This window comes from Saccostrea echinata, unplaced genomic scaffold (genome assembly GCF_033153115.1).
Source record: "Saccostrea echinata isolate AGI-Se365-2 ecotype Australia unplaced genomic scaffold, CSIRO_AGI_Sech_v1 ptg000012l, whole genome shotgun sequence".
NCBI lineage: Eukaryota > Metazoa > Mollusca > Bivalvia > Ostreida > Ostreidae > Saccostrea > Saccostrea echinata.
In genome coordinates, this window is record NW_026889761.1 from 2,373,374 (window position 1) to 2,396,841 (window position 23,468).

Consider the following 23,468-nt stretch of genomic DNA (forward strand, 5'->3'; position numbering starts at 1 on the left):
TTTGGTATTAAAAGGCTTTAATGGATCAAATAACAACTCTATAATTTGCTAGTAAAATGAAAATAAAATTTCACATCTCAGTTTGCATCATTTCAGTACTTTTAAAGTATATACAAGTGATACATAGCACGTACAATGCAAAATGCTACCATCTTTGATTATACTGAAGTCAAGAAAAAATTGAGAAATGGTAGACAAGCATACAGTAACTGAAGTTAGAAATTTTAATAATTCATTTAGGACATCCATTCAAAGTTCTCTTTACACTAAACAATAGAAAATATGTGATTTTAAAGTAACATCTTTTGACAATATCACACATTAACAACTACACCTTCAACCATATAAAGAGTTATTTCTTCAAGACAAGGCACTGTGCAATCATCGTTCTTGGGGGATCAATGTACAAGGGTTTTGTGGTCACTCTTACCCACAAATTTAAATTCCCTATGAACGAATATTTTCTCAATGTTTTGAATCTTCTGTATAAAGAGTTACCCACAAAATTAAGTCCCCATGAAACCAGTAAAATTTTGCTTGCCCATGACCATTGACCCCCACAATATAAAATGATTCCACAGTAATATTATGATATATCACTATCATATTTTCTGTATAAATCAAGTTTGCTTATATTCAAATATACAGACTTGTAATTATTATATACAGCAAGTTTTAGTACAAATATAAACATAAAGTAAGCAAATAAATGCTTGGTGTATTAAAACTTATCAAATTAGGGTCATACAAATATACTCTGCTGTCTGAAACATTCTAAATTTCCTACAAAGTATGAATTTAAGAATATACCAGGACATATGTACTTAGTGTGAACTCGAGGAACAAATACAAATGTCTATATAAAGATAGTTTCACATGATTAGATTTATAGGGAAAACACTAGAATAAGGGAATGTTAAGGATAAATAATTTATGATGGAACCCTTTCTGAGTTCTGACAGGAAATTAAAAAAAGATGCAAAATCTCCCCAACAAAACTTCATTTTGTTGTGGGTGATACACTTTGTTGTGGGTGAGACACTTTGTTGTGGGTGATACATTTTGTTGTTGATGATACACTTTGTTATAGGTGATACACTTTGTTTCATGACTAGAAATGTAGTTAACCTAGTATTTACAAAGTGTAATGAATGTCAGCACAATCATTCTCCTGTAAATCAGTTTGTTTTGTATTCACCTCCTTTAAATGATGACTACATTTGTACTTGATTGACCTGATTCTAATTCTTGAGGTTCATAATTAACTCTAACTTACTTCTAAGATTTTAAACAAATGTAGCTGGTATCAAAACAACTTGACTAGGACAAAATAAAGTCCGATATGAATTGGAAAAGATTAGTGCCAAATACATAACATTCATCTATTTACAAAACAAATAAAATGCATGAAGAAAATGTGACCAAAATGCATATATAAACTTCTTCATCTTATGATGTTAAATCTTTATCACACACAAAATAAACTCTCAAAATTCAGTTTTACAAAACACATTGGCAAGATTCTTTTTTTTTTTTGCACAGTATTTTGGAATTATTTTAATTCCTGGGATGTCAATTCATGCACAATCCTTTCATTATGAAAGATATAAGCAATAAATTATTATTCATTCAGATTGTAAATGCAAGGCTAAGGTACCCAAGAAAATTGAGTCCCCACAAAATAAAATATTATATGTACATATATTATGGGGTAGGATCTAGTAACAACACATTTCAGATAACTCCAGCTGATACACTGTAAACATCCATTCATACTATGACATGGAGCCATAGGGTAAAATGTTTAAAGACAGGCCAAATCAAATACCAGGTTTTATAAGTTAAAGAAAGCAAAGACCACTCATTAAGTGAAGTTAACAGTTTAGCAGAAATTTGTTATCATTTGTTTTTACTGGTGACCATTTCACTAACCTGTTAAAGATACATGTAGTAAATTTGACACACTGTTTGTAATTCTGTTTCACCAAGAGTTACAACAACTTGTAAGCTCCGATTGCATTTGTGATTTAATTAGTAAAGCCTGTTTATTATTTCCAGAACTTCTCAGAATTTTCCTGTATCTTAAATGTAGTTAAAGACAAGAAATCCCGACTATTCCTCTGTATTTATCCAAGAAAATAATAAAACTGAAAAATATATTTGGATTTTAGAATGGAACTTAATAAGCAATGTAAAATACCTCAACACATAATGACAAAACACACCAATTCTTACAAACTAGTGTAATGGATGCTGTGTGTTTCTTCTCCCTGAGAATTGTTTTAAAAAATATACATATACAGTAGATTTAAACATATACACCTTTATTATACAGTATACAACAGTCAAAATACAAAACTGATTCAGTTCTTCATATCATTATAAAATCTGTTCATGACTCATTTTGTAGGTAACAAATAAATTTTACAAACCCCTCCATATTCACACACATACATGTATATCAAATCCCTTGTAAAATAAAGACATCATATAATGTTTCATTGTTAACATATTAAAACTTCATGTTTCTACAAACTCTTACTTGTAAATACACAGCAAAAAATCCCAATGTAATTAATAAAATAACCCAACAGTAATGCTTACATTCTGTATGTAATAGTGTCTCATACATTATATACAATCATGTACATGTGCCATAGAGTTCTGTTTGTTGAAAGTGTGAAAAAAACATATGTATCTGACTCCCTGTCAGTTTTTAATCAGGTACTGATTTTGTGGCAGTTATTGATGTGAATAATCTCAAAGTTGTATCTTAATTCAAAGTCTGGCATAAAAAATAGTATTGAAAACTAGGAACATTCCCTTGTGTATTTATATTTGATCATATGTATCAGTTTTATCAATCTATCTAATACCTATCCCTAATACATGTACAGGATTGTACATCCTCTATGACCACAAGTTCAATGTGAATGGGTCTACTAACCAACAAGTTTCCATGTGTTTTACCAACTGAACAAATCACTGCCACAATATTCTCAGAATCACCTGTATTTAAGCTTTAATCTGAGTCACATTTAGTTCAATGACTGTCACACTACAATCTTAGATCCACCAACTTGAGTATCTAAGCTTTAATCTCAATCACCATTGGTTCAGTGACTGTCTCCATACTCTCCGATCCACCAACATCTATACTTCAATCTGAATCATTTTCCTCCCCGTTTGGTTCGATGTGTTTCATCATTTGCACAATAACGTCCTCTATATTCTCGGATCCCCCCCACTCTTTACTGGGGTCGATCCTCCTTAGCAGTTCGTGGACGTTTTTTTGGAAGGCGAGTAACCGTTCCTTATAGCTCTTCTCCTCCTCTGACTCCTCCCTCCCCTCTGTCTGTACACCTTTCTCTTTAAATGTCCGTAACTTGTTGATCTGCTCCTTCAGTTTATCAAGGTTAGGTTTAACATCATCTGCCTGACCACTGGAAGCACTAGTTTTACTATCTTTACTGTTTGTTTTTGTGGTAGATTTGGAGTTCTCCCCCTTACTGGGAGTAGACTTCAGATCTTCTTCTTTGGATTGTTTTGAGGACGACGGAGCGCCTTCTCCTTCCTCGTCTGAGTCCTCGGTTAGATCCACCACTCGGTCATCGTGATCGGGGTTAGGTATAACCTCCACAACACTGCCGTCTTCTGTCTTTATACAAATACTGTTACTGGAATGTTTCCTCTTCCTACTCGTACAAAGAAATTTAACTTTACTGTCTCACTTTACAAATAGCTTGATTAAATAACATCATTTAAACTTGTTGTTATCCATCTTTAAAGCTTTACATGTAATTCTCAGTCTGTGAATTGTCATTGAGGAATACAATATCTAAACTTTTATATATTATTGAGTATATTTGCCACATTTTGTGGACTTCAATGGCTGAACCTTTGATGACTTGAATGATCACTATCAATTATCTTATATATTTCTTTTTTTTTTACGGCATAACATTTAATTTAAGGATTCATTTTAAATGAAATAACGAGGAGTTGAAGGACTGACTATCAGTTGTAATATATTTCCTGTTATAACAGCATTAATTAAGGATGTTTGTACCTTGAAGCTGGGGAAGATGAGGACCTGATATCTGCTCCTCGGGCCACTTTGTCCAGGAGCTCCTGTTCATGATATAAATAGATTAATAATCATAAGAGATTTCTCCTCCATATATTTGTCTTCAGAATTTTTCATCAGATAATTTTACAGATATACATTTTTATTATTGGAAAGATAAAGGATTTGGTAAGATGGCAAGCATGACAAAAATGGAACCTCTTAACCTGATGTAACTTGAAAATTGAATGAATTTCCTGCGAGTCATACTGAGACATAGAGAGCAGGACGTGACTCAAACAAACACTACTCACACTGTGTGAGTCATACTGAGACATAGAGAGCAGGACATGACTCTAACAAACACTACTCACACTGTGTGAGTCATACTGAGATATAGAGAGCAGGTCATGACTCAAACAAACACTACTTAAACTGTGTGAGTCATACCGAGACATAGAGAGCAGGACGTGACTCAAACAAACACTACTCACACTGTGTGAGTCATACTGAGGCATAGAGAGCAGGTCATGACTCAAACAAACACTACTCACACTGTGTGAGTCATACCGAGACACAGAGAGCAGGACATGACTCTAACAAACACTACTCACACTGTGTGAGTCATTCTGAGAGACAGAGAGCAGGTCATGACTCAAACAAACACTACTCACACTGTGTGAGTCATACTGAGACAAAGAGAGCAGGTCATGACTCAAACAAACACTACTCACACTGTGTGAGTCATACTGAGACACAGAGAGCAGGACATGACTCTAACAAACACTACTCACACTGTGTGAGTCATTCTGAGACATAGAGAGCAGGTCATGACTCAAACAAACACTACTCACACTGTGTGAGCTCACACTGTGTGAGTCATACTGAGACACAGAGAGCAGGTCATGACTCAAACAAACACTACTCACACTGTGTGAGTCATTCTGAGACATAGAGAGAAGTTCATGACTCAAACAAACACTACTCACACTGTGTGAGTCATACTGAGACACAGAGAGCAGGTCATGACTCAAACAAACACTACTCACACCGTGTGAGTCATACTGAGACACAGAGAGCAGGACATGACTCTAACAAACACTACTCACACTGTGTGAGTCATTCTGAGACATGGAGAGCAGTTCATGACTCAAACAAACACTACTCACACTGTGTGAGTCATACTGAGACATAGAGAGTAGGCCGTGGCTCTGACAAACACTACTCACACTGTGTGAGTCATTCTGAGACATAGAGAGCAGTTCATGACTCAAACAAACACTACTCTCACTGTGTGAGTCATACGGAGACATAGAGAGCAGGACGTGACTCTAACAAACACTACTCTCACTGTGTAAGTCATACTGAGACATAGAGAGCAGGACATGACTCTAACAAACACTACTCACACTGTGTGAGTCATACTGAGACATAGATAGCAGGTCGTGACTCTAACAAACACTACTCACACTTTGTCTTAGGTTGACGAGATTCAGATTCTCCGCGGCGTCCAGCATTTGTCGACTCGCGGCTTCCTGTTGGACTCGCTCTCTGTGGAGAGCCGCTATCATCTTCTCTTGTTTCGCTGCCTTCTCTTCAAGCTTCTTCAGCTTCTCGACAATAGGACTGAAGGACTACAATGTACAAAATATCTCCTTCAGTTTATAATTACACGCAAAATAAATATCTACAGAGTACATTTATATCACTAATAGATGTATTTAATAGCTTTGAAACAATATCATAGTGACAAGCCTGCTTTATAGGGAAGGATAAGTTATCACAGGTTTTTATATAATCAGAAAATTTAATAAGCATTTCAATCTTAATGGGTTTTTTTTAATCATAAGATCTCCAGACCTAATATCTTTTTTAAAATTTTATACTGGAGAAAATTATTCAGAAGTGCAAATTTCTTTCCACAAAGCATGGTTCTCTTGTGTACTTAAAGAGCACCAAGACATCCAAAAAAATTACAGATAAATCAGCTTAGTATCTAAATGCATGATCCTGAAATAACTTTTAAATCCGCGAACTCACTTCTGATTTTTTGCGCTGGTTCATTTCCATTTCCTTCCTCTGGAGCTGTTTTTCTTTCTCTGAAAGTTGAATCTCTTTCTGTTTCTGGTAAATAAAAGTCAGGAAGATATAAGCCACCAGCAAAAATAATGGACATCTTAAAGATACAAAATCGCTATAGTTTTCCTCCAGTATTTTCCTAGCTTCAAATCATTATCATACATACATGTGTATGTTTCATTTGTAATAAAAAAAAAATGAAATGCCCCTACTACATTCATGTAGTTCTTAATTAGGTATTGAGTTACCTCTCATTTAATCAGGAATTTCTTTCCAAAAAATAAAATTGAAGGCAATTTGACCTTTTGACCTTACCTCCTGTAGCTTGATTTTCAGCCTGAGTTCAGACCTGTAAAACAAAAAAACAAGGCAAGATTAATAGATCACTCTGCTCTATCAGGATAGGTTCTCTCAAATCTCTAGACTGAAGGTAACAAAAATTGAATCATATTCTGAATCCACCTAATAACAGATTAATACCTACGAAATAAATTAAATCATTTTCATACAACATATTTTGAAAGGCAAAGTCTTGAAAAGTATATACATGAAGTTAGTGACCTTTTCATCTAAAATATGTATGGTAATGCATTATCGTCATTTTTTTTTTTAAAGTTGCAGACATCAAATGTTTCTTCTATGTCTTTTTATAGCTACATGTAACTGACCAATCACATTTACTCACTGTTGCTGTTTAAATGTCTTTTTATAGCTGACCAATCAGATTTACTCACTGTTGTTTTTTAAATGTCTTTTTATAACTGACCAATCAGATTTACTCAATGTTCTTTTTAAATGTCTTTTTATAACTGACCAATCAGATTTACTTACTGTTATTTTTTAAATGTCTTTTTATAACTGACCAATCACATTTACTTACTGTTGCTTTTTAAATGTCATTTTTATACCTGACCAATCACATTTACTTACTGTTGCTTTTTAAATGTCTTTTTATAGCTGATCAATCAGATTTACTCAATGTTCTTTTTAAATGTCTATTTATAACTGACCTATCATATTTACTTACCGTTGTTTTTTAAATGTCTTTTTATAGCTGACCAATCACATTTACTCACTGTTGTTTTTTAAATGTCTTTTTATAACTGACCAATCAGATTTACTCAATGTTCTTTTTAAATGTCTTTTTATAACTGACCAATCAGACTTACTTACTGTTATTTTTTAAATGTCTTTTTATAACTGACCAATCACATTTACTTACTGTTGCTTTTTAAATGTCATTTTTATACCTGACCAATCACATTTACTTACTGTTGCTTTTTAAATGTCTTTTTATAGCTGATCAATCAGATTTACTCAATGTTCTTTTTAAATGTCTATTTATAACTGACCTATCATATTTACTTACCGTTGCTTTTTAAATGTCTTTTTATAGCTGACCAATCAGATTTACTCAATGTTGTTTTTTAGATGTCTTTTTATAGCTGACCAATCAGATTTACTCACTGTTGTTTTTTAAATGTCTTTTTATAGCTGACCAATCAGATTTACTCACTGTTGTTTTTTAAATGTCTTTTTATAGCTGACCAATCAGATTTACTCACTGTTGTTTTTTTAAATGTCTTTTTATAGCTGACCAATCAGATTTACTCACTGTTGTTTTTTAAATGTCTTTTTATAGCTGGGGCCCATCAAAGCCTCATCTTCATCCTCTGGTTCTTCAGGAATTTCACAGCGACTAAAAATAAACAGCATTCATAAATTACAAATATACAAGCATGTTAGAAAATTCTGCAACGTATACCACTGAACAGGCAAAGGCATAGATTATTTTATATTCATTGTTTGTTAAATACAGAGGAATTCCAAGATAAACAACCTAAATGTTGCATCAGAGTTCACATGGCAGTACCACAAGCAAAAATGGATTTTGTGAGATACAAAGAGTTTGATAGATAACTTACTTGAAAGCAGTATTGGGTTCATGTCACAGTACCACTTGTCAGGGAATTTTATATATGATAGAGAGGAATTCCTAGATGACTTAATTGAATGCAGCATCAGGGTTCATCTGACAGTACCACTTGTCGGGGAGATTTAAATATGATAGAGAAGAATTTCTAGATGACTTACTTGAATGCAGCATCGGGGTTCATGTGACAGTACCACTTATCAGGGAGATTTTCTATATGGAACAAAGGAATTTCTAGATGACTTACTTGAAGGCAGTGTCGGGGTTCATGTGACAGTACCACTTGTCAGGGAGATTTTATATATGACACAGAGGAATTTCTAGATGACTTACTTGAATGCAGCGTCGGGGTTCATGTGACAGTACCACTTGTCAGGGAGATCCTCCTGTCTGAAGCCTCCCGGTAACCTTCTCCACTGTAAGCAGTTATCACACTGGGCCCACAGCCAATCAGGAGCTAGTACTCTATAAATAGTAACAAAAGTAAATCACACTGGGCCAACAGTCAATCAGGAGCTAGTACTCTATAAATAGTATCAAAAATCAATCACACTGGGCCCCAGCAAATCAGGAGCAAGTACTCTATATATAGTTATGAAAATCAATCACTTTGGGCCCATAGTCAATCATGACCAAGTTAAAACATCAATAGTACCAACAATCAGTGCTAAGTTCTCCAAAATTTAGGGTTGTTCCTTAGACCCAGGGGCCAGGGAATTTCCCAGCCTATATGACGTAATCCTCCAGTTATTCTGGTATTCCCCTTCAACCCTGCTAGGGGAGAAACCCCAGACCCCCCTCTACTTTTTTTAATGTCCCCTGCTATTTCATTTCTTAGGGATAATCCTGAATAAATACATGTAGTTACAACAATCAAGCTGCAGGTGCCTGATTATGGAATTGCCCCCTCCCCATTACCTTGTTAATGGTGTTGTCCCTTCCCTGCCCCCTTTCGTATTTGTTTATAGAATGTGGCTCCCCTTAGTAATATATGACATTGAGCCCCCCCCCCTTTTCTTTTTACTTTTTTTTGGCATTGGCCCCCATTATTTACTTGTTTATGGCATTGGACTCCCCTTACCCCTTACTTACTTGTTCATAGCATTAACCCCCCCCCCCCCCCCACCCCCCCAACTTAATTACTTATGGCATCAGGCTCACCTTAATTTCTTAATTATGGCAACGGGTCGCTTTATTTACTTGTTTATGGAATTGGTACTCCCCTTTCTTACTTCTGTATAGTATCAGGCCCCCTTACTTATTGTTAATGGCATTAGACTCCCTATACTTACTTGTTCTTTGAAGAGGATGCTGTGTTATTGGTCACCCCTCTCTTCTCATTCCAGTAATCATTCAGTTTGATTCCAACATTTGTCATAAAGGCACTGAAATGGAAAAAAGAATGCTGACAAGAGGCCCATGGGCTACAATGCTCACCTATATCCCTCTATTCTTTATCAAACGATAACTTTTTTTTAACAATCTTCTTGACATGAAAAATTCTAATCCAAAACTGTGGTCCCATCCTACTCCTAAAGGGTCATGACATAACCTAACTAGATCCTACACATCCTGGGGATGCCTCAGTATCATTATCACTCACATGGTCTTGATGTTCTGTGTAAGAATTTAAGTAAACATGTATTAGGCCAAAAAAAAATAATCAATAGTTTCTCAGGCTCCGCCGCATCAGGTCAGAAACTGCGGCATTGATCATTTTTATTGACATTTTAAAAAGGGAAATAACACCTTCTTCACAACAAAAAAAAAAAAACAAACAAAAAAACTGCCTGCCGCATTGAATTTCGAAATTTTTGGCCCAAGAAACTATCAATTAATTTTATTTGGCCTTAATTAGGCAAAAGTTCCCCCAATTTATGCCTCACTTTATCCCCAATATCCATTATCAAAAAAATGTACTTAATTGCGACCCTGCTGTTTCATTTAAAATAGAGTCCTAATAAATTTCCATTTAAAATACTGTCCCCCTCCCCTGGCCATGATTAAAACAAACTTTTATCTTCATTACCTGAGGATGTTTGCATATAAATATCAATAAGTATTACTAACAATGACCCTGTTGTTCTTGAGGAGGTGACTTATAAACATATTTTCTAATATACTCATAAGTAAAACTTTGATCCCCTTTTGTTGCCTCACCCTAACCCCAGGGGCCATGACTTGTACAAACTTGAATCCACATTACAATGTACTGTAACCTTATGCTTGCATAAAAATATTTATTTATTGAATATGGCCCATCTGTTCTTAAGAAGAAGATTCTTAAACATTTTTCCACATACATTCCTATGTACTAAAACTTCTGTCCCTTGTTTTGGCCTAGCTCTATCCCTGGGGTCCATAGTTTAAACAAAATTGAATCTAAACTACAGTTCATGGGATGCTTTCATACAAATTATGCAGAATATGCCCATGCTGTTCTTGAGAAAAAGATTTTTCAACATTTTTCCCATATATTACCATGTAAAACTTTAATTCTGTATTGTGGTCCAATCCTACCTCCTGGGGCCATGATGTGAACAAATTTTAACTGTACTACCTAAGGATGATTGCATCTCAATATTACTTACTGTACATTGGCAAATAATCATGATGGTTTTAATTTCACTATGTTCGCGATTCATCATTTTTCCGCAAAATTAAACCCATTGTGAATGCTATCATTAGCTTTTGAAAAGGTTTAAATGCTTATATGAAATTTAAATTAATTTCTTGCAGTGTGAAATTAAACCCATCGTGATTGGTACTTTTTGAGAAATCGTGAAATTTTAACACCGTCGAATTAAACAACTTACAGTATATGGCCCCGTTATTTTTGAGAAAAGGATTTTAAAACATTTATTTTCTATATATTCCTCTGTAAAACTTCAATCCCTCACTGTGAGCCCACCATATTCCTGGGGGCCATGATTTGAACAAACTTCAATCTGCACTATAATGGGAGGCTTTTACATTGTGAGTTCCATCTTTACTGGTCTAGTGGTTCTTGAGAAGATTTTTGAAGGACTCTGCCAAATTTTCACAACATGTTGTACTTTTTAATTACCTCCCCTTGAAAAAAGACGTGGCCCTTCATTTGACCAATTTCAATCCCCTCCACGCAAGAATGATTTGTGGCAAGTTTGGCTGAAATTAGTCCAGTAGTTCATGAGAAGTTGAAAAGTTTACACACAGAGTAAAACAACAGACGCCAGACAAAATGTGATCAGAAAAGCTCAAGTTTTCACTTTAATAGGTGACCTAAAAATGAAACACTGCAAGCTTGATCTTGATACTTATAAAATAACACATTTCTTAATTCAATCTTGCTTCACTAATGTGTGACTCACTTGTACTTGTCGTCACGGCTGAAGTCCTGTTTGTTGTGGGTCGGCGTCAAGAAGAAGGCTTCGGCCACACCCACAATTCCTACACCAAGCTCATTAGCCTAAAAGTTTAATTGTCTCATTAATCAAGGTTCGACATTAACATTAGTCCGTTAGTCTCAGACTAATACATTTTCATTCAGATTAATAAAATCTCTGGCTAATAAGTCCAAATAGACAAATAAAAATTCCTAAACAAGAGGCCCATGGGCCACATCGCTCACCTGAGTAACTTTGGCCATGCTGTTCATTACCAGATTCCCCCTTGTAATACCTATTGTGGCCCCACCCTCCCCCCAGAGGCCATGATTTGAACAATTTAGAATCTACACTACCCCAGGATGCTTCCACATAAGTTTCAGTTTTTCTGGTCCAGTGGTTCTTGAGAAGATTTTTAAAGATTTTTCCTATATATTTCAATGTAAAACTTGGGATTCCCCCTATTGTGGCCCCGCCCTATCCCCTGGGTCATGATTTGAACAATTTAGAGTGTACACTACTTGAGGATGCTTCCACATAAGTTTCAGCTTTTCTGGCCCAGTGGTTCTTGAGAAGAAGATTTTTAAAGATTTTTCCTATATATATTTCAATGTAAAACTTGGATTCCCTATTGTGGCCCCGCCCTACCCCCGGGGGTCATGATTTGAACAATTTAGAATCTACACTACCCCAGGATGCTTCCACATAAGTTTCAGCTTTTCTGGTCCAGTGGTTCTTGAGAAGAAGATTTTAAAAGATTTTTCCTATATATATTTCAATGTAAAACTTGGATTCCCTATTGTGGCCCCGCCCTACCCCCGGGGGTCATGATTTGAACAATTTAGAATCTACACTACCCCAGGATGCTTCCACATAAGTTTCAGCTTTTCTGGCCCAGTGGTTCTTGAGAAGAAGTTTTTTAAAGATTTTTCCTATATATTTCAATGTAAAACTTGTATTTCCTATTGTGGCCCCGCCCTGCCCCCGGGGGTCATGATTTGAACAATTTAGAATCTACACTACCCTAGGATGCTTCCACATAAGTTTCAGCTTTTCTGGTCCAGTGGTTCTTGAGAAGAAGATTTTTCCTATATATTTCAATGTAAAACTTGGATTCCCTATTGTGGCCCCGCCCTACCCCCGGGGGTCATGATTTGAACAATTTAGAATCTACACTATCCCAGGATGCTTCCACTTAAGTTTCAGCTTTTCTGGCCTAGTGGTTCTTGAGAAGAAGATTTTTAAAGATTTTTCCTATATATTTCTATGTAAAACATTGATTCCACATTGTGGCCCCGCCCTACCCCCGGGGGTCATGATTTGAACAATTTAGAATCTACACTACCCCAGGATGCTTCCACATAAGTTTCAGCTTTTCTGGCCCAGTGGTTCTTGAGAAGAAGATTTTTCCTATATATTTCAATGTAAAACTTGGATTCCCTATTGTGGCCCCGCCCTACCCCCGGGGGTCATGATTTTTACAATTTAGAATCTACACTATCCCAGGATGCTTCCACATAAGTTTCAGCTTTACTGGCCCTGTGGTTCTTGAGAAGAAGATTTTTTAAAGACCCAACCCTATTTTTGTCTTCTCTTGATTATTTCCCCTTGTGAGGGGACTTGGCCCTTCATTTTAACAATTTAAATTCCCCTTCACCCAAGGATGCTTTGTACCAAGTTTGGTCAAAATTGGCCCAGTGGTTCTTGAGAAGAAGTCAAAAATGTGAAAAGTTTACAGACGGACGGACAGACAGACGGACAGACAGACGGACGGACGACGGACAAAATGTGATCAGAAAAGCTCACTTGAGCCTTCGGCTCAGGTGAGCTAAAAACAATGTGATTAAATTACCAATGTCTGATTTTCCACAACATAACTAGAAAATCCCCAAATATATTTTTAGGTTTACAGCCTCATGGTGGGTAGTTAGGCAATTATAATTCAACGCCTAAATTTAAAGACCATTTTTTGACTATTTAAAATGCCTAAGGAAGATAAAAGTAAAGAAGCACTAGTCGGGCTAGAATAATGCCCAAAAAAGTTAGTGACAAACCCTGCAACAGTCAAACCTGACATCAAAGTATTATTAAAAGAAGAACAGTACCTGTTTTTGACATCCTACTTTGTCATAAGCCCGAATCAGTCGGTTTTTGTGGTACAACATTACTCCATAATCCTCTGGGTTTTTACTGGACGTGAATCCAAATTTAATCACTATTGGTTTATTCTGACAAATTGTTAGGAATGCTAATAAACCATTCTAGTGCTTATAAAGCTTTAGGAGAGAAAGAATTGAAATTACATTTGATGTTATGATACCTGTATGTTAACTAAAATATAAATTGAATAAAATTTTCATTTTTCTAAATACATGTATTATTAGTTACATAGTTTTTTAGTGACAGGGTACGGAATGATACCTGGTTAGTAAATTTTATACCTGGCGAGGCAAAGCCGAGCCAGGTATGGAATTTACTAACCAGGTATCATCCCGTACCCTGTCACTACAAAACTATGTAACGAATTTACCCCACCGACAAAATATTTATGCATTGTCTGTGGTTTGTAAAATTGTTTTTCTCACTATATATATGTTTCATCACTCATACAATGCCTATTATGACGTCACGTTGTGTGACGTAATGTTGTTTTGCGAGTGTTTCGTGCTATAGACTAATAACGTACTGACAGTTTTGAAGAAAAGGGAGAAAAAGGTTCCATCTTCGTTACTTACATTAGTTAACTGTAACATTGTCAACAGACACTCGGCAAATCGCGTGAACTCGAGTTGTTCGAACGTTACAAAAGAACGATAACTCCGTATCGACCATGTATTGATTTTCAAGCGACTAGGTATAAGTAATACACCCCCTTCATGTGACAGACTTCAACCAATCGTAAGCCAGGATTTCATCGAAAAATCAACAGAGGTGGGGTAAAACTATTTCTTTGAATTTTGATACAATACATGTCATTGACGTAAATAGTGTAACGTTGCTCTTACAATGGTGTATACTAGTTTGTATTAACAGAAGGATACGATCCAGGTCGGCTTGTAGACATCAGTCTCCGTCTCAGACAAGCTTTTACTGATCATTTTTGTTTTCACCTTCTTTCCCCGCAGAACAATTTTCATCCTTGGCTTCAAGTACAAAATACTGCAGTACGCCTGGAAAATAAACCTTGGAAATAAGACATTTTATTCCTTCTATAGAAACTTCTACTTGTATATAGTGATAAATCTGATGAAAAAAAGGGGAAATTTAATACTTGATATCATGATTACTTATCTTTATAGAACTCTTTCGCGGTGAAGGTAGGAAACGTCTGTTTGCTGGGGGCAATGTGCTGTTGCATATATCACGAGACAGAGCATTGTGGATTTTTAAAGGGCAAATATGAAAGAAATCCTGGTGAAATATCTTGCGGAACATTCGCTGAACCACGCCTATAAATTTTAAGAGAACCCAGTCCTCAAGTGTTATATTTTTATTGATACTTTTTCAGTAAGCCGACTCTTCTAATTAAATTTTACCATTTCTTTCTGATTATCGTTCCTTTTGGAAGCCGATAAAAAAAGATCTAAACATTCCAAATAAAACAACCTACTATTTAAAGTTCAACCCTTTGCAATACATTGTATTTTCGGCATACTAATTGTTCGAATCATTCAATTGTCACTAGCATAAGTAATTCATGCCCCGGAAATCTCGCGAGATTTAGAGTTTCCTCGACTTTGCCGCAAAAGAGCGGCATTACATTAGATAACTTTAAGGTAATCGCGATACAAAGTATTGGCAAAGTCTGAAGCTTGCAGTGCTTCTTTTATCTCTAAAAGGCTTCTCTGATAGCTTGCTGTGTTTCATGATGTACACAGTGACCTACCCTAAGAGAATCTTTGTACTCGGGACTTTTGTCGTGGATTGTCCATTGAACATAGAGTGGTCAATGAAATACATGGTGACTTCTCTAAGAGAGACTTTGTATTCAGGACTTTTTTCATAGATTGTCCTATTGATTGTGGAGTAGTCGAGATGTGTGCTGACTTACCTTTAGAGAGACTTTATACTCGGGACTTTTGTCGTGGATTGTCCAGTTGATTGTGGAGTAGTCAATGAGATATACAGTGACCTACCCTAAGAGAGACTTTATACTCGGGACTTTTGTCATGGATTGTCCTGTTGATTGTGGAGTAGTCAATGAGATACATGGTGACTTACCCTGAGAGAGACTTTATACTCTGGACTTTTGTTGTGGATTGTCCGGTTAATTGTGGAGTAGTCGATGAGATGTACAGTGACTTACCCTAAGAGAGACTTTATACTCGGGACTTTTGTCGTGGATTGTCCTGTTGATTGTGGAGTAGTCAATGAGATGGGACTCTGGGTTTCTGATGTCCAGTGGGTCACTGAGAAAGTCCAGCTCCAAATTTCCAGAGTTGTTGTTCCTTCAAAGTAATTAACAACATACATGTATAAGTTAGAAATAAAACTTTATCAAACTTCATAATACATGTATATCTATAGTTTGAACATTTGAGCAGTGACTTGATTATACTTTTAGAACACATCTGGCTGTATAAATAGTGATGTATGCTGTAGACATGTTTATGTTTTTAACATCAGAATAAGTTCCCAATAGGACACCTTGAGACATAAGACTTACTTTGTGAGGTTGTAAATAATGATTCTGTGACATAAGACTTACTTAGTGAGGTTGTATACAATGATTCTATGACATAAGACTTACTTAGTGAGGTTGTATACAATGATTCTTGTCCCAGTTCTCAATTTTTCCAGCGAGTCGAGCTCACTCAGTAGTTCTTTCTCATCTTTGAAAATGGAGTGAGTACATATTGCTGACAAGTTATTTTTAGTCTCTGGGGAGGTTCTTCTGGTTTCTGGGAGGAATTAAGGAAGTGCACATATTTTCTTAATGACAGACCAATATAAGTGGTCAGGTTTAATGAAGAAATTTCTTAAATATTGTTTCAATATATTCCATGATATTGTTTCAATATATTAAGTTTAAAAAATTTCAATGTTATGTACTGTATTTGTCATATCTGTTATACCTACATTAGGCCTGAGTATTGCAAGCTACCTAATGATACAATACATATCACGATACGGTCATGCAATACAACATGTATCATGATACAGCTGTCAATAATTAAATTTACTGATATCTTCACATATTCTTGTTTGCCAACCTCCATAGTTATAGAAAATATAAAGAGAACATCTTGATGCCCATAACCAAAGTTATTTACAGGTGGACTTATAGCCTTACCATTGTATTTTTTCATTGCCACCTTGTTTTCAATCATTTTCTAACATTAAAATTTGTTAGTTTGCATGTAGAGTTTTCAAATAAGACAATGAAAATAAATCTGTACTGTATCATGATGCATATATGGTGATACGATATGCATATTGTGAGACCTTGCAATCAATATGATCGTTGTATTGCTGTATTGACTTGTTACACCTCTAACCAACATGTACCAATTTAATAACTATAAAGATTTTCTGGACTTAAGAGTTTGATTATATTTGAGATGGTTATCGCTGAGGGGAGATGAATATACAGTAGGGCCTCCTTAACAAAGACACCCTTGTTCTCCTGCAAATTGTCAGGATTGTCCAAGATTTTTTTTATGGGTATGTTTAAATAGAAATTCTGTTCCTCACAAACTTTGTCTGGAAGGTGAAACATCCAGAATATTGCCATCCAGATTAATGAGGCTTTACTGTATATTATCTGTAAGAAGCTGTTTAAAGATTTTCCAATTTACTTTCACAGTAAAACATGTTTATAGCAAACACGCTTATAATGAATTGACACTTAGAGCAAAGTGATTTCCCTTTAACTTTAAAATATATTGTACACTTAATGGATATAATGAATTAAACTTAAAAGAAGCAAAATCATCTGTCCCTGGCACTTTGTTATTTTATAAGCATGTTTTACTATAATAATTAAAACAATCACCTAAAAAAAAGTAACAGAACAGAACAAAAATTATAGAGCAGAAAAATTCTGGTACATTCCCAAATGTGGTTAAAAATATTAATAAAAACTAAACAGAAGGATACTGTTTGGGAGATTCCACGAGATGATCGGTACAAGTACTGTCTCTGCTTTGATGGCCTTCAGATATGTCTGAGAGAGAAGTCCAACACTCATCACGTCCGCTCGCCGACTGAAAACAATAGCATCCTTCCCCAAACGCATGCTGCCAGACTTAAAGCCATTGCCGTAGTGACCAATGGGTTGGTGGTTTCCAACAGCTACCTTTTCACAGTAGCCAAAACTACAGAAAAATATAATCATATTGTTAAGTGAAAATCTAAATTAAGCTACCAGTACCTCTACATATACAGAGTCTATACATACATAAATAGGAAAAGTGAATGTAGGAAAGTATCAAATGTAACTGATCAGGTTGATGAGAAATCAAATCTGAAGACTGCAGTCAGTAAGATTCAAACTTCTGCACGTATGACACATGTGATGTCAGTCTTCTCTTCAGGTCCTGAACACTATTGACTGGTACGTCAGTTAAAACTTCATGTAGATATATTGGCTGTTTGGGGGATGGGGAGGGGTCTACACCTAAATATTGTGTAACATGTGGGAATACCACTTACCTGAGCATTTTGTGAAGTTTTTCGGGGACCATTCCATTTCCGTTGTCTGTGAAGGTCAGACAAACCTTTCCATTGATGTCTCGTTTGTCGATCCATAACTCTGAAGCATTCACATCTGGGTCATACGCATTGTCTGCAAACCATTCAGTACAGGGGTGTGCAATTAAAAAAATCAAGTACTAGCCCACGGGCTAGTGGCAGCAGTAAAGTTACTAGCCCCAAGTAAAAAGTTACTAGCCCAAATGTAGGTGGGAAAAGTAACAACTACGAAAAAATAAATTATTGTTGAATAAGTCAGGGGTTTAAGGTAATTCTTTTTAAAATTAAAGTTTTATTCTCACTAGTAAAATTGAATCATGTATAAATTAATAATTATGATAGAGAATAAAATGAATTTAAATGAATTATTTTTTCCCTTTCTCTGTGCATATTGCACTAGCTCATATAAAACAAAGTGAAATCGTTTTTTTATTTATCTTAAATAAATAAATACACTGGAAATATATTTTATGTACACGTAAATCACATAATACTTATCTTTCAGTTGATTGAGTGATCGTAAATAATAGATATCTGCCTTAATTTACCATAAACACACGAATGGAAGAAATTCAGATTAGGAAAAAAACGATCGTTTTTGGAAGTAAGTAAGTCAGGAAGTGCTGCAAAATGGATAAGTTTATGGAGATTTACGAACAATAGGAGCATTCTGCCAGGAAATTTTTCATTGGTTGGGAATAATTAGCAAAAAATAAGTGAAAATACCGGTAGTGATTTTCATTTATAACATTGGTATTTTTTAATTTTTACTAGCCCAAGGGGCTACCTGCATGCAGAGAACAACTAGCCCGACCCCAGAAATTGGTAGCCCCGGGCGTCGGGCGATGCTAATTGCACACCCCTGCAGTACATTTGTTAAAACTGAGGGCAATACTTATTTAGCAGTGCTACATCTTGTTTCTCATGCATGCATCATTGTAAATGTTTCATGTTTATAATATCCTCTCTACAGTGTAGATACAGTTCATGACAATAAACTATTGTCAATGTTATCCAATTGTTCTTATATGTTGAGCCAACTACTGGTGAGTTAATTTCCCTTGAGTTCTGAGTTATTACCCTTTGAAGTCTGAGCTCATGATTTCTGAGTTTTTGAGTTCTAGTAACCCACCTGTGGGTTCCATGTCGTTTAGCTTTGAGGTCTAGCTAGGCCTTACCTATGATTTCTGCAATGGCTGAAAATGCCCAGGTGTGGCTGGTGGAATTACTATGTAGGTAATCAGGAGACACCTATAAATACAGTAATGGTGGAATTACTATGTAGGTAATCAGGGGACACCTGTAAATACAGTAATGGTGGAGTTACTATGCAGGTAATCAGGAGACACCTGCAAATACAGTAATGGTGGGGTTACTATGTAGGTAATCAGGAGACACCTGTAAATACAGTAATGGTGGAGTTACTATGTAGGTAATCAGGAGACACCTATAAATACAGTAATAGTGGAGTTACTATGTAGGTAATCAGTAGACACCTATAAATACAGTTATGGTGGAGTTACTATGTAGGTAATCAGGGGACAGCTGTAAATACAGTAATGGTGGAGTTACTATGTAGGTAATCAGGAGACACCTGTAAATACAGTAATGGTGGAGTTACTAGGTAGGTAATCAGTAGACACCTATAAATACAGTAATGGTGGAGTTACTAGGTAATCAGGAGACACCTGTAAATACAGTAATGGTGGAGTTACTATGTAGGTAATCAGGAGACATCTATAAATACAGCAATGGTGGAGTTACTAGGTAATCAGTAGACACCTGTAAATACAGTAATGGTGGAGTTACTGTGTAGGTAATCAAGGGACACCTGTAAATACAGTAATGGTGGAGTTATTATGTAGGTAGTCAGTAGACACCTATAAATACAGTAACACAAGTTAATAAAAATACACCTAACATTAAAACATGCATGAGTATGGAGAAAGACTTTCCCCTTTATTCCATTGTTCAGATCATATTGTCCTGTGGATCCAGATTATGAGCAAGTATAGCTAGGCAGGACAAAGTACTGCTCAGGTGGCAAGCTACTAATGTAGACTATGTGTATTAACACAGGATTTACACTCTGTTCAAAAGGATTTACAATAAAAAAAATTCTCTCTTCTCTGAATTATTCATAGTATACACATAGATTTGATTTATCTGTCCCTGTCTATTTTGCAAAATTGCCAACACACAGAACAAATTCTAATATCATGATTATATACAGCTAAAACAGGACAACGTCATTTTAATGGTAGAACATTCATTCTACAAGTTCATATTAAAAAAATCTAAAAATCCTAAATCCCGTTGCGCCCATGGGAACGAATTATGGATGTTTCGGGACCGCGATGTTTCGGGACCCCGACGTTTCGGGACCTGACAACACGTTTCGGGACTTGGGTTAACACGTTTCGGGACTTGGGCTAACACGTTTCGGGACTTCTAAATATTTTGTAAAGGAAATGAAATAAAACTTGTTTACTTGTGTTTTTATGTTTATACATGTATAATTTCTCAGTTTGATACACAATTTATAATTTAAGAAGCACTGATTGGAGTTTTTATTAGTTTTAAAGTTTGCCTGCAGCATGGAGCACGCCTGCCGAGAAAATCAAACGCCCGCGATGTTGTCTCTTTAATTTCTTATTACAGTATTTGATATATTACCTTTATAAAGTATTTGGTTAACATTTGACCAAAATTTAATTCAATTTTTTTTTTAAATATATATTTGATTTATTTATAGTGTTTGTTACGAGAGTTTGTAGAATTAAAGCCGGGAGACAATCGTAACTGTGTGAAGACCACGGACGTGTTTTTCTTTCTAAGACTTTCTTTCTCTCCTTTTAATAAAAATTTTAGGTATTTGATTTCATATTTGTTTACAAAATTTACAAAGGCTCAAGCTAGCACATGTGCAGTAAAAACTTTACGTTTTACAGGTAGTTGTTTTGAATCAGAATCTGAAATATTCCATGTTCAACTTTTTAAACATCAATGTATAAAATTTATAATTATTATTTCAGGTTATATATGCAACAAAATCATAAAAGCAAATTTATACAAAATGTTACGGGTAAGAGAAATGTTATAACTTAAGCTATAAACTTCCTACACATCCATGTATACGTTAAGCAGAGAAGGAAAAAAAAAACGAAATGGGTAAGAAAATCAGCATGTATTTGACATTTCAAATATATATAACGTCAAAGAACAGCTTGTAAAGTAGATTTTACTGAAAGTATGATGTGTATATATATACCATGTATGCAACATTTGGAAATAAACCAAACTTACTAATTTTCAAAATATAAACACGTTTAACTTATTTTTCATCTTAACGTTTCAAAGTTAAACAATTTCTTCGTCTATGCAAAGTACATGTATACTCGATGGCTTAAGAAAAATGATGAAAGTAATCGATTTTATTCATTTATTTTAATTAGAAAAAAATATTCCCACGAAAGTCCCAAATATTCCCGCTATATATTATTGTACTATCAAAATTGTTAATTTGTCTACAATGATATGGATGTCTGAATTTATGTTTACTGTGTATACACAGACTACAAATCTCAATGAAACTCAATTATCGATCTTATATACCCGACCAGTGCGTAATATTATATCTGGTGTTACATAGTTAGGTACATGACAAACTTTAAATAATACTGTAAATAAATACTAAATATTATTTAATTTGCAAATATTAAATTTTTCATGCTACATGTACGTTGTAAAAGTGTTTAAAAGACATTCCACATTGACTACGTTAACAGGTCAACTTAAATTTCAAATTTCCACCTTGCCACATTAAATAGATAAAGCTATGATGAAATTTAAAATGTTTTTAAAGACATTATTTGAAACGATATCAAATGAAATCATGTTGTTTATACCATTTAATGCTTTTTTTAAAGTATGGTATTTTTTTTAAATTTAGGGCCAATGTTCTCGCAACATTTGTAAAATATGTTTATTTACAATGTTTTGGAAACTTTAAAAATGTTTTCGTAACATTTCCAGGGAAGAATCTTACAGATACTATGCCAAAACTTTTCGAAAAAAAAATAAATATTTGAAACCGTTTGGGAAAAGGTAGACAAAATCAAGATCAAAACATTTTGAAAACCTTTATATTTTGTTGAACTATTGTTTGATTCTGAATTATTTCATTTACCAATAAACAAACGATATTTTTTCCATATTTTAAATTTTTATTTTCTTAAAATAATTTCAAAAGAAACCACACAATCTTTTTAGTTCCCATTACCGGCGGCGTCTTTATACATGTACGTAACACCTCCCTATGTACAGAGTATCAGTTGGCATATGTGTACCTGATCCCAGTTGTTGTTTTAACAATTTACTGACATGTTTTTTAAAGATATATTCGACGATAGCTGGAGATCACTTGAATATTTTAAAATATCTATCATCAACCTGAGAAGATTAAATTTTGGACCCCCCATCACCACACACACAAGAAAAAATAACACAAAATAAAATAAAAATGAATATTCTAAAGATTTATTCTTCTTCGTCTGTTATGAAAAAAACCCCATCAAAGTATATCTTTATGACAATTTTTATTATAAAAATTAAAATTCGGATTTAGCTTGAAATATTACGTACTATGTGTAATTAGAATAATATGCTATATCACCATAATAAAATAATTTGTTTAGATCCCGAAAAAAATTAACTCAAGTCCCGAATCGTCTTTACCCAAGTCCCGAACCGTCTTGTTGCTGGTCCCGAAACGTCGTATTAGTCAGGTCCCGAAACGTCGTGGTCCCGAAACATCGTGCACCCATGGGAACATGGCTAGAGCATTGCAAAGAATCACTTGAAAAGATTTACTAAAAAAAAATGAATCCTTGATATCTCCCTACAACAACTCATTTAACATGCCTTTGGCTTTGTATATGTATATCGGGTTTCGTATGATTTTGTAGGAATTGTCCCAGAATTATCTGAGAAGTAAGATATTCTTACTACTGACAAGGTAGGTCTTTGAAAAAGAGTGTGGTCCTCAACACATTCTTTAATGCAACCAAAATGACCACAGTAAAAAAATGAAATTGAAGAAAAGGATATATAAAATACAATAAAAAGGTTGAAAAAAGGCATGTATACTGGTGTTTTCAGAGAAACAAAACTAACCCTTGAAGTTAAGATTCCTCTCGCCGCCATGTTTGTTTTGTAATTAAACGATCAGAATATTAATTTCCGAAATAATAAATATTGTTCTCTGTTTTTCAGATTTAATTAATTATTCTAAATAAAGAAGCACTTGACCTAAGATTATGATTTTAAACCT

General features: G+C 34.9%; 1 protein-coding gene across 1 annotated transcript; it reads right to left on the reverse strand.

Annotated features, from left to right (window-relative positions):
- On the reverse strand, nt 1-23,341 carry LOC133185174 (MORC family CW-type zinc finger protein 3-like). Its single transcript, XM_061320237.1, has 17 exons — nt 23,312-23,341; nt 19,315-19,387; nt 18,098-18,230; nt 17,543-17,760; nt 16,194-16,344; nt 15,750-15,891; nt 14,485-14,613; nt 13,549-13,671; nt 11,429-11,526; nt 9,371-9,463; nt 8,412-8,543; nt 7,761-7,844; nt 6,461-6,494; nt 6,107-6,190; nt 5,536-5,700; nt 4,070-4,131; nt 1-3,695 (listed from the first exon to the last, which is right to left on the reverse strand). Exons 1-17 carry the CDS (start codon nt 23,339-23,341, stop codon nt 3,161-3,163), a joined length of 2,286 nt encoding a protein of 761 aa, XP_061176221.1. The 3' UTR covers nt 1-3,160.
- Between the last annotated feature and the right edge of the window lie 127 nt (nt 23,342-23,468).